Raw genomic sequence first — 17277 nt, 5'->3', positions numbered from 1 at the left:
TTCCCATTTTCTTGTTAGCTGCAATAACTATTTTTTTTTAATAAAGAAAGGTGAAATTATATATTTTACTTTAGGATTTTTCTTTATCTCTTAATATTTTACTTTAGGATTCTTCTTTATCTCTTAATATTCTTCTTTATCTCTTAATATCTCTTAAATATTTTAGGTGTGGTTGACTTTGGCAGATCAGTATTTGCACAGTATAGCTATTGATTGGGACAAAACCATGCGTTTCACTTTCAATGAAAGGAGTAATCCTGATGATGACTCGATGGGAATTCAGATAGTCAAGGTAAGGCCCCTGAGTTTGACCTGTTTATTTTGACTTGGAAGGAGGTTTCTAAGAGCCAGATGTTTCCTGGACAGAGGATCAAATGCAATGGTCTGAATGTCCGTATATTTTCTGCTTTCTTATTCCCTTAGTTAACAGCCTTTTAATGGGAACTTTGACTCTGTCTTGTTTTCATAAATTTGCATGTTGGCGGTAAGAAGAAAATGTTCCTATTCATATTCTATTTACTTGCTCACTTGATAGGAGATTGAAATTTCTTTTTCTTTCTTTAGCATGGGTCAGTGCTGTTAGCTGGATTTTTACATGAAAGTTACAGGTTGTGAAATTTAAAGTTAAGTATATTTCATGTTAGAGTGGGTTCTTATTAGGATCTTTGATAATTTCTTAACTGCCAATTTATGAAGATAGTCAGATTGACTGATGGGTCTACTTAAAACCAGATGGTCAAGGGTTCAAGCCAGCTGTGGAGACAGCTGTGGTTTGCCTACTGGGATTATTTCAATTGATTAGGGTCTGTTGCCAAAAGCCAAGGTTGCTGATTCAATTTGATCCCACTCTTGTTCTCTTACATAAGCCTCTAACACATGGCTTTTGGTTTTATATGAGTTCATTACAGTATAATGCTAAGCTCGGGTTTTATTTATTTTTATTTTTTATTTTTTGGAAAGATTTTATTTATTTATTTTATTTAATTAATTAATTAATTTATTTGACAGCAAGCAAAGGAACACAGGCAGGGGGAGTGGGAGAGGGAGAAGCAGACTTACCGCTGGGCAGGGAGCAGATCAGGGAGCCTGGATGGAGTGGGGGGTTAGGAAGTGGGGATGGGGGGTTTGGGGGGTTGGGGGGCTCCAGGGGCTTGATTCTGATTCCAGGACCCTGGGATCATGACCCGAGCCAAAGGCAGACACTTAACAACTGAGCCACCCAGGCACCCCTAAGCTGGAGTTTTAAAAGGGAAATTGTCTTTCATTAATTTTGGCCATCAGAATTTGGCTAAGGTTTTGACAGATTTGAAGATACTTTTTTCATGAAGAAGTCCTAACTATGAAAGGAGTTGCTTTATGATCTAACTCAGTCCATTTCAGACAAATGTTAAAAAGAATGATGAAATTCTATTTTGTATGTTTATAAAGCCTGGGCGCTGTCCATATTTTAGCTGTTTATTTGGAATTTCAGAATGTTTCTCAGAGATAAGTATTCCATGTTTGAAATGTTTTCTTTCTGTTTAAATTGTGAGTTAAGGCAGTATACATTTTATAACAATCATGTTATTTAGAGGATCTTTAATTTTTCTCATTGAAGTGAAAGCTGTGTCAGTAAAATGACATGAACTCCTGAAAATCATAGTCTCTGCTTAGTTATTAAATTATATATATTGTCTTCATTAAATACTAAAGCACGATAGAGGTTTATTTTTTATACAAATTTATAAAATAATTTGGATAGATTTTTCTGTCTTGGACAGAATGATTTTCCTGTCTCTCTACAGTATTGCATTTTTTGATATTTTGATATTGCTCCTTAATATTATTTGGAGTTGAATATGATAGTTGAATATTACATCTCATTTCAGAGAAAGGAATAAGACTAGCATTGATCACGCATATATTGAAATGACTCTTATTTTATCCGAGACTTAGAACTTAAGGAAACTTTCAGTTTATATAGAAATAGAATGTAATTTCTGTTAATTGAGTCACTTTTGTATTAATTCTGGAAATACCTTAAATTTTGACAGAAAATTCTGAAGAAGGTTAGAAAATTTGCCTGACTGAAATTGCTCTTGACAGTGTTCAAGTCAACTACATCTCAGAAAAACTGGGAATAAAAAATGTATCTTAGCATATTAGAAAACATTAGGAAAAAGAAAATTTTAAAAATTGTTTTGGCCCATGTGTATAGGGTACATAAACATTCTTAAAAGCTAAAATCCATGCTGATAATCTGATTCTATTTAATGCTGAGGCAAAGTTAAAGGCATTTTTTGGAGAGACTATAAGGAGATATTTTAAAAGAATATTGTTTGCCTTCTTCAGGATCTTCACCGCACAGGCTGCAGTTCCTACTGTGGCCAGGAGGCTGAGCAGGACAGGGTTGTGTTAAAACGGGTCCTGTTGGCCTATGCCCGATGGAACAAGAATGTTGGGTACTGCCAAGGCTTTAACATCCTGGCTGCTCTAATTCTGGAAGTAGTGGAAGGCAACGAAGGGGATGCACTGAAGGTGAGTTTGGGGCTCTGAAGAAGGCAGTTGAAATTCTTCTGAGAGTGAACTGTCATTCCTCTTCCCTGATGGCCATTTGCTACACCTTGTACTGACCCATAATCACCACTTCCCCCATGTTAAAGCCAGGTCAAGTGACGGACTCACATATCTGCCAGATGTGAGGAGAATGATTGTTTTTGGTCCCATAGATAAAACATCACATTTTTAAAGCAAGTTGAATATGAATTGTATTAATTTATCGTGATTTGTAACAAATTAACTGCTTAAAATAGCAAACATGATTTACCTCACAGTTTCTTGGAATCAGGAACCCGGGTCCACTGTAGCTGGCTCTAAGTCATATTGTTGTGTCATCCAAACTGCTGGCTGGGTCTGCAGCCTCATCTGAAGGCTCAGCTGGGGACAGCATTCACTTCCAAGTTCATGTGGTTGTTGGCAAGATTTAATTCCTCACAGGTGGCTGGCCCAGGGCCTGGGTTCCTGGTTGGCTATTGGCCGGAGACCTTTTATAGTTCTTTGCCATGTCTCCATCTTACAGCGAGGTGGCTGGCATCCCTCAGAGTGAGGAGGAGAGTAAAAGAGAATGAGCAAGGCAGGAGAGATTAAACTGCAGATTTGTACCCTAATACCAGAAGCTGCATTCCATCATTTTTGCCATATTCTATTCATTAGAAGCCAGTCATTGGGTCCAGCTCTTACTCAAGGGGAAGGGCTCATATAAGAATGTGACTGTCAAGAGGTGGAGGTCATAAGGTCGTCATGTTAGAAGCTGCCTGCTCCACAAGTTATGTTTAATTCCAGTTGTATCTTTTTATTGCTTTACTATCTCATAGATGGGGAGTGGTATGGAGGAGGTAAGCTAAGAGTACATGTATATGATGGAAGGTATTTGCATGGAAAAAGGTTATGGAAATGAATGATATTTTATTATCTTTTAATCTTTAGTGCCTGGAGCCTTTATCAGTAAAAACATTTTGGAAACACTTTGAGATGGGTTACAAACAATTTAAGCTAATAAATTGGAATGTGAGTCCGTGAGTCACCAGAAATAATCTTTATGAGAAATGAAACATTTCACAGGCACAGGATGGCTGCTTCCTTATTAGCCTGGGGCAGTATGGGGTTGCTAATTCATAATTGAACCCTCAAACTGCTAGGGGTTGTAATGCTTTGTGATGGATGGGATGGATACTCAGTCTTTGTTTTCAGGAGCCTCCCCCGGCCCCAGCCTTGTGTTTGACTGCGATAAATACCTTAGTGATATTCCCGGGCACTGACTAATGTCATATGGAAAAATAAACAAATGTTCCTCCAGGTTTTATATGCATCATGGTGGAATTAATTATAAACCCAGCCTGACCTGGTCTAAATCTCTATTCACCCTTTCATTTTTTTCCGTTCTTGTACTTCAGGAAACAGCTCTGAAACTCCTTCTTCATCACATTAAGTGAGGGAGAGGGGAGCCAATGACAAATCAAATACATGAGTTCAAAACATTTTTTATTAAGCCTTTGTTTTGCTCAGTCTATTAGCTTTAGGTGATTTTGTTCTTTTCAGATGTTATTTCTGTCACTATAAAAAGGACTGTTGAAAAGTTGGAATAAGCAATTCAGGTTAGGAGTGAGGTGGAGAGGTCTGGGGGCGGGGACATACTTGCCATTCAAATCATGAAAGAAACTCCTTGACAAACTAAAAATTCACATAAAAAAGATGGATGAGATAAAGCTGAGGAACTGAATATTTATATTTCTGCCTCTAAGAAAATGAACTCCGTGAGATGAAATGACATCATCATCATTTCAGAATCTTGTGGTTAGACATTGAATATGCAGACAAAGATTGGATTCATGAAGAATCACTTCAGATACAAGGGAAGATATTGGGGTCAGTGTTTTTTAGCTGCCACTTTGGACCCTGCAAGTTTTAATTATTAGGCAAATAAATAGTTTATTTGGGAAGTAATTAAACCATTTTGTGTGCTTTTGAGCACTTACTGTTTTTTTCTTAGCAACTGTTTTTAACTATTTGTTAAAATGTTTAGGCTCCTTCATTATTTACTTTTAAAAAATATGTAATTTTTTTAGAGCAGTTTCAGATTCACAGCAAAACTGAGAGGAAGGTGCAGAGATTTTCCATATGCCTCTTGCTCCCACAAGTGTACAGCTTCCCCGCTATCAACATTCCCCACCAAATGTACATTTGTTACAATCCATGACTGTAACATGGATTACAATCCACAGGTTGCCTGGTACAGGTCATAGGCGCCTAAATTGCATAGTTTACATTAGAATTCACCCTTGGTGTTGTACATTCTGTGGGTCAGACAGATGTTTAATGATGTATCTTTATAATATTCGTCCAGAGTGTGTTTACTGCCTTAACAATCCTCTGTGCTCTGCCTGGTTATCCCCCCGCCTTTCCCCCCTACCCTACCCCCACTCCCCGGGCAACCACTGGTCTTTTTATGATCTCTTGCTCTATCCTGATGTCATATAGTTGGAATCATACAGTATGTAGCCTTTTAAGATTGGCTTCTTTCACTTTGTAATAAGCATGTAAGGTTCCTTCTTTCCTGTCTTTTCATGGCTTGGTGGCTCATTTATTTTTAGGGCTGAATAATACTCTACTGTCTGGGTATGCACGGTTTATCCGTTCACCTACTGAAGGATGTCTCTGCTGCTTCCAAGTTCCAGCAAATATGAATATAGCTGCTATAAACATCTGTGCACAAGTTTTTGTGTGGACATGAGTTTTTAGCTCCTTTGGGTAAATACCAATGAGAGTGATCGCTGGATCAGATGGTGAAAGTATATTTAGTTTTGTGAGAAACCACCAAACTGTCTTCCCAAGTGGCTATAGAGTTTTGCATTCCCATCAGCAATGTGTGAGAGTTTCTGTTGCTCCATATCCTTGTCAACATTGGGTGTATTCCAGATTTTGGCCATTCTTTTTTTCTTTCTTTCTTTCTTTTTTTTTTTTTTTTAAGATTTTATTTATTTATTTGACAGAGAGAGAGATCACAAGTAGGCAGAGGCAGGCAGAGAGAGAGGGGGAAGCAGGCTTCCTGCCGAGCAGAGAACCCAATGTGGGGCCCAATCCTAGGACCCTGGGATCATGACCTGAGCCAAAGGCAGAGGCTTAACCCATTGAGCCACCCAGGCACCCCTGGATTTTGGCTATTCTAGTAGTTGTGTGCCATGGTATCCTGTTTTAATTTGAATTTTCCTAATGATATATGATGTGAAGATTCTTTCATATGCTTATATCCCATCTTTTTCTTTTTTCTTATATCCCATCTGAATGCATCTTTGGCAAAGGACTTGTTTGGTCCATTTTTAGTCACATTATTTTATTTGGAGTTTTAAGAATTCTTTGTATATTTTGGATGACCGTCTTTTATCAGATACGTCTTTGACAAATATTTCTCCCAATCTGTGGCATGTCCTTTCATTCTCTTGACATTGTCTTTCACAAAACCGAAGTTTTTAATTTTTTTTTTAAAGATTTTATTTATTTATTTGACAGAGAGAGATCACAAGTAGGCAGAGAGGTAGGGAGAGAGAGAGAGAGGAGGAAGCAGGCTCCCTGCTGAGCAGAGAGCCTGATGCGGGACTCGATCCCAGGACCCTGAGATCATGACCTGAGCCGAAGGCAGCGGCTCAACCCACTGAGCCAGCCAGGCGCCCGAAGTTTTTAATTTTGAAGTAATCTAACTTACCAATGGTTTCTTTCATTGATCGTGTCCTTGCTGTTGCATCTAAAAAGTCATAACCATACCCAAGGTCATCTAGGCTATGTTATCTTCTAAGAGATTTATAGTTTTGCATTTTACATTTAGGTATGCGTTCTCTCTTGAGTCATTTTTTGGTGAAAGGTGTAAGTTTTGTGTCTAGGTTTAGTTTTTGGCATGTGGACGTCCCATTGGTCCAGCACCATTTATTGCAGACACTATTTTTGCTCTATTGCCATTATTTATCTGAATTTTTTTAAAGATCTAATGCTTGGGGACGCCTGGGTGGCTCAGTGGGTTAAAGCCTCTTACTTCGGCTCAGGTCATGATCTCAGGTCCTGGGGTCGAGCCCCACGTTGGGCTCTCTGCTGAGCAGGGAGCCTGCTTCCGCCTCTCTCTCTTCCTACCTCTCTGCCTACTTGTGATCTCTGTCTGTCAAATAAATAAATAAAATCTTAAAAAAAAAAAAATCTAATGTGTGGTCTTCAAAATGTATCAGTGGGTGGAGTGACCCACCTAGCACGACACACGGCTGTCTCTGATGCCCTGCGTGAGACTTTGAGATGCCTTTGGACAGAGAATTTCAGTGTGTCACAGGAATTACCATGATAACTGAAAATGTTTGTTCTTCTTGTTTCATGTAATTTTGAGAGATCATCATTTCTTCAGAAAAGCTGAAGTATCTCTCTTGGATTATATCCTTAGATAAAAAGTACCATAATAGACCATTACCTTTAAATATTGCCTTTGTGAGCCTGTCCATCCCTCTTCTCCTTACTCAGAGAGGGCAGTCTGCTCCGCTGGACATCTGTACCCCCTCATCAGCTGGCCCTAGTCCCTCCAGGACCTCCTTCCTCCACACAGACTGAATCTACTGTTCTCCTCTTATTGCGCAGCTCCCTCTGTAATAAAGGTCTCAGAGGTATTCTCTCAAGAGAATGGCCCAGTCCTTATTGGCTTAGTCAAAACAATGATCCTAAAAAGTAGAAACTGGAAGCCAGCGATGAGGGAAAGATGGGCCCTTGTCAGGTCTGGGAGAGAATTTTCTTGGGAAATAGAGTTTTGTGTTAGACTGAAAATTAAAATGTGAGACCACGATATAGGGCCAGCTATGATTTTATTCTTAATTTTGTTTTTCCTGTGCTCCGGGGAGTGAGTGGTCTTCTAGGGAGGAGGAGCACAGCAGAGGATACCAGCTGACAGAGTAAGGACCCGAGACTGACACACAGAACTCGTGTGTTTTGCTGGGTCATTCTGGTGGTTCTTGACATCTTAGCAAAGGTAACACAACTAGAAAAGTTAGAATGAAAATAGTAATTTGAAGAACTTGTGAGATAATCTTATGAAAGAAATCCAGACTTTGAAAGTACCCCACGTTCAAACAAAAACCTTGTTGCATTGTCCTGGGAGAGGAAAGTGGACGGAAAGCCACTCTCAGTTCCAATAACCAGGTTGATGCTAAGTATGTCTCTAGACTTGCTTTCGTTTGAGGCGGAGTGGGGTGAGGTTTATGATGGTTCAGCGCTTGGTTTTCATATGAAGGTTGTGAAACTGTGCTGCCACCAGGGAGCCAGTATGGGATTGCTGCTTGCTGCTGATGGAGCTCGGGCTCCGCCACCGAGTGAGGCTGAGCCTTGTACCAGCACAGCTCCTAGGGGCTGAACTCGGGTCTGGTGGCCCATCTAGAAACTTGAGACAGCAGTGGACTGTGGGTCTGAGTTCCTTTAATAATTATGCCTCTCACTTCTCACCCAGCGTGCACATGAGCTACGGAAGTCCAGAACATTCAGTATTGACACATTGAAATGATGGTGTGCTTTGGCTAACTGCATTTTTAAATATGTTCCTTTTATTTGGGACATGTTGGGATCTCAGTGTTTAGGAAGCGATCTTATTCTTTATCTTTTTCTTCAGATTATGATTTACCTTATTGATAAGGTACTTCCTGAAAGCTATTTTGTCAATAACCTCCGGGCTCTGTCCGTGGACATGGCTGTCTTCAGGGATCTCTTGAGCCTGAAGCTCCCCGAGTTATCTCAGCACCTGGACACTCTTCAGAGAACCGCGAACAAGGAAAGTGGAGGTAGTGATGACTCGGCGCCGTTACACTCCTGGGAATATTTCACTTCCCCGATTCCACTGTCCCCCCTGAGCCTAGACCTTGCGCAGAAATACTTGTATTCAGGTATTTCTATTCATGAGCGTTTGGTGCATTGAAATAGATGATTAGAGAACAAAAACACAACTGAAAAAAAATCATAGGGCCCCGTGTTGAACCTCAGACTGGTCCTGGTTGGGAAGTCCGTCAAGAACCGAGTACTGGGGCGCCTGGGTGGCTCAGTGGGTTAAGCCGCTGCCTTCGGCTCAGGTCATGATCTCAGGGTTCTGAGATCGAGTCCCGCATTGGGCTCTCTGCTCAGCAGGGAGCCTGCTTCCTCCTCTCTCTCTCTGCCTGCCTCTCTGCCTACTTGTGATCTCTCTCTGTCAAATAAATAAATAAAATCTTAAAAAAAAAAAAAAAAAAGAACCGAGTACTTTACCAGTCCTGAATGGACATCTAACAGGATGCATTTCTCCCTAGATGGAGTCTGTCTTACCATCTAGTTCAGCTGCTCTCAGCTCATACCAACCTATAGGAGTTCTTTAAAGCTGAGCGACTGTACGATTTCTCACAGACTGTGCTTTTGCCTGAACCATGGAACCTGTGGAGAGTCAAATATGCATCCCCCTTAACTTTTAGGAGATAAACCAACAGTCTTTTGCATTCAGATGTTCAGTGCTCCTCTTATCTATCCGTGGTAGGGGTATTTAGGTTTACTAGAGATGAATAGGTCCACTCTTTCTGGAGAAGGGCTCCCCGGACCACCAAGTAGGCTTTGGAGCCCTGCGGTGTGGGGGGAGGCCCTGGATCGAGGGAGGGGTGGAGCCTCTGCTCAGCAAGTGGGAGGCCCTGAGTTGTCGCTGTCTGGTGGGCATGGCCCCGCTTGCTGAGGAGCCCGAGCTTGAGGCTGTGGTCATACCTGCTGCCTATACTTGCCTGGCTCTGTGCAGGGGTCCCAGAAAGAATAATGAAGTTTGTTGTGTTTCCTGGAAATGGTTGCCAGTTCTGCACCCGTGCACTGAAATCTGGGAAAATAGGAAAGGTTGTGAGGACCTAATCTGTGATTACAGGACACTGGACATTTTAGTGATGCCTGGCTGTCTCTCAGCATTTTCTTCTCCGCCACCTGAATAATCTTTAATTTGGCTGTGCAGTACCCTTGCACACCTCTGGGGGTGTCCTAATACGTCCAGATAGACTGCCTTGCCTGTCCGATGTCAGACATGCTTTCCTGGGTTCCACCTTTGCCTCCAAATGTCCTGAACTTGCCCGTAAGCCCTGTCCTCAGATTCTTGATTTTCTGAACCGTGGTGTTCCTTTGTTTTTGCAGAAGAAGAGAGAAAATGAGGGCAGGAGAACAGATCTTGTTTGGCTAATCCTTGGGTAAATGTGTAGTCTGACTGACTTGGAGGGAGAATCAGTTTAAATACCTACATTTTTACATTTCATAAAATACATACTTAATGCCATCACAGAAAGTAGGAGGGAGCTCTGTGTTTTTGGTAAATTCAGAAACTTCAGTGTGAGCTGTGTGGATTGTTTAATTCACAATATTTTTAAAATTTCATGTTGTTTAATCTGCAAATACTCTGAGCTTTTCCAGCTCTCTTTCTGTTATGATTTCCAGTTTAATTCCACTGTGGTCTGAGAGCTGTGCATAATTTAAGAAGTAGACAAATAATTTCATAAAGAGCCATATTTTTATCAGCAGCACTTGAATAAAAGTGGGCTTTATGAGGTTTCGAAAATTGGATTCTACTTTTAAGAGGCTAAAATCCTTTCTTTTTATCCTGTTTTTGGTGAGGAGAGCATTCTCCTTAATTTTGAACACCCCAAAATAGGTAGAGCCAAATTAAGTTTTAGGTTAAGATTTCTGAAATATCAGGGCACCTGGGTGGCTCAGTCAGTTAAGCATCTGCCTTCGGCTCAGGTCATGATCCCAGGGTCCTGAGATTGAGCCCTGCGATGGGCTCCCTGCTTAGCGGGGAGCCTGCTTCCCCCTCTCCTTCTGCCTACCATTCCCCTACTTGTGCTCTCCTTCTCTCTCTGTCATATAACTAAATAAATAAAATCTTTGATAAAAGATTTTTGAAGTATCATAAAGAATTTGTGAAAATCGCTTATTGGGATTTTTTTTTGTCAAACACACCTGTGTTCTTCCAAAAAAAGGAAGGAGAAAAGGGAGGAAAGAACCAAAATGTAGAGATCTAAAGAAATCAGTCAGGAAATGTAACATATTTGGTGGTTGTGGATGATTGAACAAGGCTAATTTTATATCTTGCATCAATTCTGAAGAAACACAGAATGTTTGTTTCATTTCAGGTGGCTATGAGCCTCCACTCACGAATGTCTTCACGATGCAGTGGTTTCTGACTCTCTTTGCTACGTGCCTCCCTCACCATACGGTCTTCAAGATCTGGGATTCAGTCTTCTTTGAAGGTTCGGAAATCATCTTGAGAGTGTCGTTGGCCATCTGGGCAAAATTGGGAGAGTAAGTGATTTGCCCATTCTGTTTTGTTCTGTGGTTTGGGGGGCTTGAAGCAGTTTTGTGCTCTGACGTGAAAAGCATCTGTATTTAAGGAGGCGCAAAAGAGAAAGTTGGGAACTTGGTTGAATTGCTTTAGCCTTCTGAAATCTTAGTTGGCTGATTCTTGATTATGGGCAAATAGAATCTATGTTGGGGAAGGGGGGGCAGGCTTTTCCAGGTCTGTAGATCTCCACTTCAGTGCTAGTGTCCTGGCTGGTTTACTGTGCACCCTCTCCCTAGACTCTAGTTGGGAAGAGAGGGAGGGGGAGGAACTGAGATGGAAGAGAGGAAGATTGGAAGAGGAGTAGCTGTGTTTGTTGGTTAACATTCACGATGTGAATGATTTTTAAGTCCTTAGTATTTATTTAGTTCTGCCCTTCAGGGCCATAATGAAATTAAATGAAATAATATGTATAGGGTCTCTCTGGTGCTTAGTACATAGTCAAGAGTAAAACACACAGAGGGCACCTGGCTGGCTCAGTTAGAGCACACGACTCTTGATCGCATGGTCGTGAGTTCAAGCCCTACTTTGGGAGTGGATCCTACTTTAAAAAAATAGCAGAACACATTGAGCCTCTTATTTTTCATCAGGAATTAATTCTGTGGTGAAATCTGTTACTACCAAACATAGTACCACATAGATGTTACTTGTATTTGTTACCAGTAGTGGGACTGTGAAAAGGAGGGTATTTTCACCCATCTCTAATATATTATGACTATTATGTTAAAATTCTACATTTTGGGTAATGGAAGGGACATTGGGATGAAATTGTTAAGAGTTAAGATGCAGAGAAGTTTTTAATGTTTGTTTCCTAGAGTTTTAAATGACTTGAGTGAGTACTCATAGACAACATGTCAGAAAACTAATAAATCACTGCCAGTGTTTTGCTTCAAAAACCTTTTAACCAGCCTTTTATTTATGTTAAGTTGTTTCCTGGGAGACTTGCAGTATTTCCCATTTTTTGCAAGAAAGATCCACCAACTATCAATTCAGGGATTTAGAAAGATCATTATTTTGTACAACTATTTGGAAACAGCACATAGCCATCTCCTTCGCTTTTGATTTTTGGTATACTGCTTCTCAGCTGGGCAAATAAATGAGTCTGCTGGGGATTTGGAGTGCTGTTTACTTATCTTTTCGTTTTCCCTCGATATCTAGATCTTTCTGCAGTCCTATATTTCCAACCTACTCTATGCCCAAAGCTCCTTGAACTTTGACTGTGTCTGTGGGTAGGATAGTCCAGTTATCAGGTAACTAGTTTATGGAATTAAAACAGTGTAACACTTTACTGAGGCTGAGTCTGTTAAAGTCACCTTTGTACTCATTCTTAGTTATGGGGCAGGAGGAAAAGAAGAGATTCTGGTTTTACTCCCCCCATCCATTACGCGTAGGATCAGAATTTGTCTGGTCCTCCCAGGGGAGTCATGGTGTGGACCAGCATTGCTCGAAGCACTGTAGAGGTGAAGCTAGCTCGTTTAGTACTCACCATTATTTTATGAGGTAGGTACTGTTCTCACCCCCATCTTACAGATGTGGGAGCTGAGCCACAGAGAAGTTAAGTGAATCGCCCAAGGTCACTCAGTAAGTGTTAGGGCCTGATTTTGAACCCAGATATCCTGACACTAGGATCTGCACTTTTTTGTTTTTAAGATTTTATTTTTACATAATCTCTACCACTAATGTGGGTCTCGAACCCACAACCCTGAGATCCAGAGTCACATGTTCTACCCCCTACTGAGCCAGCCGCGTGCCCCTAGATTCTCACTTTTACTAACGTGAGTCTACTGACAATAAACTGGTATTGTTTATGAAGTTCAGGGGATAGAGGAATGACACTGGTGGGACTTTAAATGTTTCAGTGTCTTTGCTCCCTGCACTTCTACATCTTTTTGAGTATGCCACTTATTAAACGAAAGGAAGGGCAGCCAGCACAGTGCTGTCATGACGTCAGGCAGCTTAAACGCCTGGTCTCATTCGGTACTCTGCATAACTCCAGGGAGTAGGTAGGATTCTTCTCCTGCCTTTCCAAGTGGGAAAGCTAACCCAGAGGGTGAATTAACTAGCTCATGGTCCCATAGCTCATCAGCCGCAGAGCTGGGACTTAATCCTGGATCTTTCGGACTCCAGCGCCTGTATTCCTCCCCACAAACTTTTTGCTGGAAAAATCATGAACTACAGCTCCGTGGGACCTCTCCATTCCTCTTCCTCCTGCAACTTGGCATTTCTTCTTTGCACTCACATCACGCGGTGCTTTGGGAATCCGTAAGCCGTGGACCCTCAGCACAGCCTTCCCTGGCGTCTCTCAAGTATCCGTTCTCCTATGACACCCTGTGTTGTCTTGCTCCCTCATACGTCATCCTGGCCTAGCGCCATGTTTCCTCCCTGGTCTTCCCATCATACCCTACACTTGCCGTGCGACCTCCAGCCGACCTTGCCGAGGGCACATCTGTTCCCACACTCCCTCGGAAGTGCCTCTCAGGGACTCTTGCCCCGAGAGCCTCAGCAGGCACGTGACGCCATTGCCATCTGCTGTCTGTAGCTCTGTACCCTCACTCTCTCCGTCACCCTCTGGCCATGCAGGCCACCTGGCCACCTTTGGTCGCATGGAGCTCCTTCCACAGCCTGGAAAGGGCCTGCCATCTCCCACATCCATGTCTTTGGAAAGCTTTTTCTTCCTTGTCAGCCTGAAGTATATTTTTCAGAACTCTTCTGAAGCATTATTTCCTTTCCTCACCCTCCAGGGTACACTTAACCACTTTTTCAATTATGCCCACACGCTACTCTGGAGTTTTGCAATAACACTTCAACAGGCTATTTCGCTTGATGGCAAGGGGACTGAAGAGCGCACTCGAGCACCTGCAGTTTTTCCATCATCATGGTGTTTTCTGGATGGCCCCATGGAAATTCCCTGACATTAGCGTATGTCAAAGTGTATGTCTTATAGGTTGGGGGGGCAAATACAATTATCCTACTGTACAGAAAACGTGATAGTAGATAAAATACATGCACGGTATTTTTGCTTTATTTTTTTGATATTTATTTATTTGCTTATTTATTTATCCGTGCCAAAAAGGTGGTTGCAGTAAAGCACGGCCCCAGGACCCGTGGGCAGGAAGAGCTGCTCACGGCGCTCTGTGCTTGAAACTCTTCCTTTTTTCTCCCCCCCGCAGAAGGATGAAAGTCTAACCTGCCTTACAGGTTGCCAGGTGACAGGTTTCTTTATTTACATGTAGATGCAAGAAGCAAATGCAAGAAGCACAGTGTAATGGCCAGCTGGCTACAGTAGCTAGAGAAGAACCGAAAAATTGCTGTCTGTGAAAGCGTGCTGGGGATGGTGAAATGTGCACAAAAGTTAGAAGTTCTTGTTCTTGTATTTTTCATCTATCACTTCTACTGCAGTTTGGTTTCAGTCTATTGGTGATAGCACCATCGTGGCCCCAGATTCCCTACAGGGGGGTAATTGTTCTTCGGGACCCAATTTTGTGGTTATTAGTTCTGACAGATGGTGGGTGTATTGTGTAGAACATGTCACATGAAAATAAGCAAGATGCCGCGGGTGGGGCTGTGAGGCTGGTGGGCAGAAACGAGAGAGAGCTCATCCTGTAACAAGTACCTCTAAGCCGCCTTTGGTGTTTTTTTTGCAGACTGTGTACCAGGATTGTGACTTATAAAAAAAAAATCAGCAAAAATGGGTTAATTTGGAAATAGCAGAGAATTGCAAGCAGGGACATGCAAACTGTGTCTAAGCCATGGGCAAGTGCCTAGGATTGTGATTTTTGTTGATTGCTAACTTTGATGGCAAGAGGCAATACCTTGTTTTGCACCTGCAGCATATACCTGATAAACAACAACAGGGGGGCCTAAATATTTTCTTCTACTCTCCTTTCTTTATCTAGGCAGATAGAATGCTGTGAGACAGCAGATGAATTCTACAGCACCATGGGGCGCCTTACCCAGGAGATGCTAGAGAATGACCTTCTGGAAAGCCATGAACTCATGCAGGTGAGTGGGCAGCATGACCTGACATCAAGGAACTCAGGAAAATATGTTTGGCTAGCCCTCAGATTGTTTTTTACTTGACCAAGAGTCTATATATAATTTGATCAAAATCTGTCACAAGAGGAAGGAAGAAATGAATAATGGGTATTTGTTATGCTTCCATTCAAGCTGTGTTGCTTAAGAGTCCAACCTCCAAAAAAACCACAAAAACCCAAAACTTCTAAATCTGATTATTTTTAGATTTATTTATCTTTGAGGGGCGCCTGGGTGGCTCAGTGGGTTAAGCCTCTGCCTTCGGCTCAGGTCATGATCTTAGGGTCCTGGGATCGAGCCCCACATCGGGCTCTCTGCTCAGAGGGGAGCCTGCTTGCCCCTCTCTCTCTGCCTGCCTCTCTGCCTACTTTTGATCTCTCTCTCTGTCAAATAATAAATAAAATCTTAAAAAAAAAAAAGAAGATTTATTTATTTTTGAGAGAAAGAGAGTGTGTGAGTAGGGGGAGGGGCAGAGGCAGGGCATCCTCAGATAGACTCCCCACTGGGCAGAGAGCCTGCCGTGCGGCTCGATCCCAGGACCCTGAGATTGTGACCTCTCGTGACCTGTGCTGAAATTAAGAGTTGGATGCTCAACAGACTGAGCCACTCAGGCACCCCTGAATCTGATTTTTAACCTTTTAAAAGGAGACCTGTGGGGCAACATAATGATTTTGGGGAAGAAATTGTTGAGGATAAAAAGGAGATTATTGGATAAAAAGGAGATTATTCTAATCAGCATAGTAGTTTATTTGTTTTATCCATATTTTATACTCATGTCATTATTTTTTTTTTTTTAAGATTTTGTTTATTTGAGAGGTTGAGAGAGAGCACAGTGCGGGGGTGGGCAGGGGTTGCAGTGCAGAGGGAGAAGGAGCAGGAAGCCCGGTGCAGGGCTCAATCCCAGGACTCTGAGATCTATGTATTAATCATAAGTTTTAATATGAAAGACTTGAAGGGTTTTGTTATTTTCTGGCATGTTATTATATCTCAGTATCATATTCACAAAGGCATTAAAATTGATAGTATAGTAATAACAGCAACATTGTTAATATTCTCTCTTGTATTACGTTCTATAATATGATTTTACCCTTGTTTTCCTCTGACGCTTCTAACTGCTGCTTCTCTTTCTGGTTGTTCCTTCTGCCCACCCACCAACCATGGGTCTTATCCAAGGTTGTCCTTGGGCCTTATTTCCTTCTTTCTCTGTGATTTCTCTCTCCTGTTTCTGGGTTTCAGTTTGTACTCATATGCTGGGTTCCATGCACGAGGTCATGTTTGGGTGCTCCGTCCCATCAACAGATTGGAAACCGAAGACTCAGACCCTGACTTAGGGCTGGGGAAGTGAGGAGTTTCTCTTTCTTTGTTCATTTCCTGGCATCTCCAGCTCCTTCTCAGAATCCCTGATGTTTAGCAGACAGCTGCCTGACTCATTGAGAATGGTGACCACCCGACAGAACTTCCCTGAAAATTTATAGTTTTTATTTCAACTTTTCTTTGCATTCTCTTCTCTTCTTCCTTTTTTCCTGTCTCAGAGGAGGAAGGGTTCTGTCTGAGGTTCTGTCTCGATGCTCTCCTCACATATCCCAGGGCCATGGCTGCATCATTGCTCATTCTCTCTCAGAGGGAAGTACCTTTATTGAGCACGGCTCTGTGTGTGAGGTCCACGCTTGGCATTTTCCATATATGAGATCCTCCATGTCCCACAGAACTGCCAGAATCATATGCCCAAGGCAGGACGTTGGGGTACCATGCCTTCTCCCTCACTTGTGAAACTTCAGTGGCTACTTCCGTGTCCTGCCTACAAAATGAAGCAGGACTTCTCAGCTTTAGCATCAGTACTCTTGACCGGCATTAACCCATCTTTTTAGCCACAGCTTTTGCGTTTTGTACCCTTGACTTACTCTAGTCAAGTCAAGCTGTCTTCCGTGCTCCCTGAAATCCCTGAGAATATGCCCCCTCTGTCCCTGTACCCCCGCTGCTCAGTCATTCCCTTCTACCTCCACATGTTCAAGGCCTGCCTCCTCCTGAAAAGTTTAGATATCATTTCCTTTGTGGAACATTCTCTGATAGTCTCAATGAAAATCATCTCCGTCCCCCCCACCCCGCCAAAGAAAACCATCTCCCATTTCTTTGAACCACTGCAGCATTTTCTTTGTACATCTCTCAAGAGCACTCATCACATTTGACCTTGACTGAGGACCATCTTCTTTCCTAGGTGATATTTTTAAGCTCCTTGAGGATAGGGATTGTGCTTTGCTCATAAACACTTAGCACTTTGCCTTTTACTAGGGCTGCTCAATAAATTTATTACTTCATTTAGCAAACACCTGTTCAGAGTCTGTGATTAGTTTCCTGCCTTCTCTTTT

At 42.1% G+C, this 17277-nt stretch overlaps 1 protein-coding gene across 4 annotated transcripts in view; it reads left to right on the top strand.

The window, feature by feature from the left end:
• Positions 1-17277, top strand: part of TBC1D30 (TBC1 domain family member 30) — an 82066-nt gene that overhangs the window by 47952 nt on the left and 16837 nt on the right. For all 4 annotated transcript variants that reach the window (XM_032347151.1, XM_032347152.1, XM_032347154.1 and 1 more), the window contains 5 exons: positions 167-292; positions 2332-2517; positions 8165-8333; positions 10674-10842; positions 14776-14881. In XM_032347151.1, coding sequence (XP_032203042.1) covers positions 167-292; positions 2332-2517; positions 8165-8333; positions 10674-10842; positions 14776-14881 — 756 coding nt within the window. The remainder of the gene's footprint in view (positions 1-166; positions 293-2331; positions 2518-8164; positions 8334-10673; positions 10843-14775; positions 14882-17277) is intronic.

This window comes from Mustela erminea, chromosome 6 (genome assembly GCF_009829155.1).
Source record: "Mustela erminea isolate mMusErm1 chromosome 6, mMusErm1.Pri, whole genome shotgun sequence".
Lineage (NCBI taxonomy): Eukaryota > Metazoa > Chordata > Mammalia > Carnivora > Mustelidae > Mustela > Mustela erminea.
The sequence above is the reverse complement of the archived record's forward strand: the minus strand, read 5'-3'. Positions and strand labels throughout refer to the sequence as shown.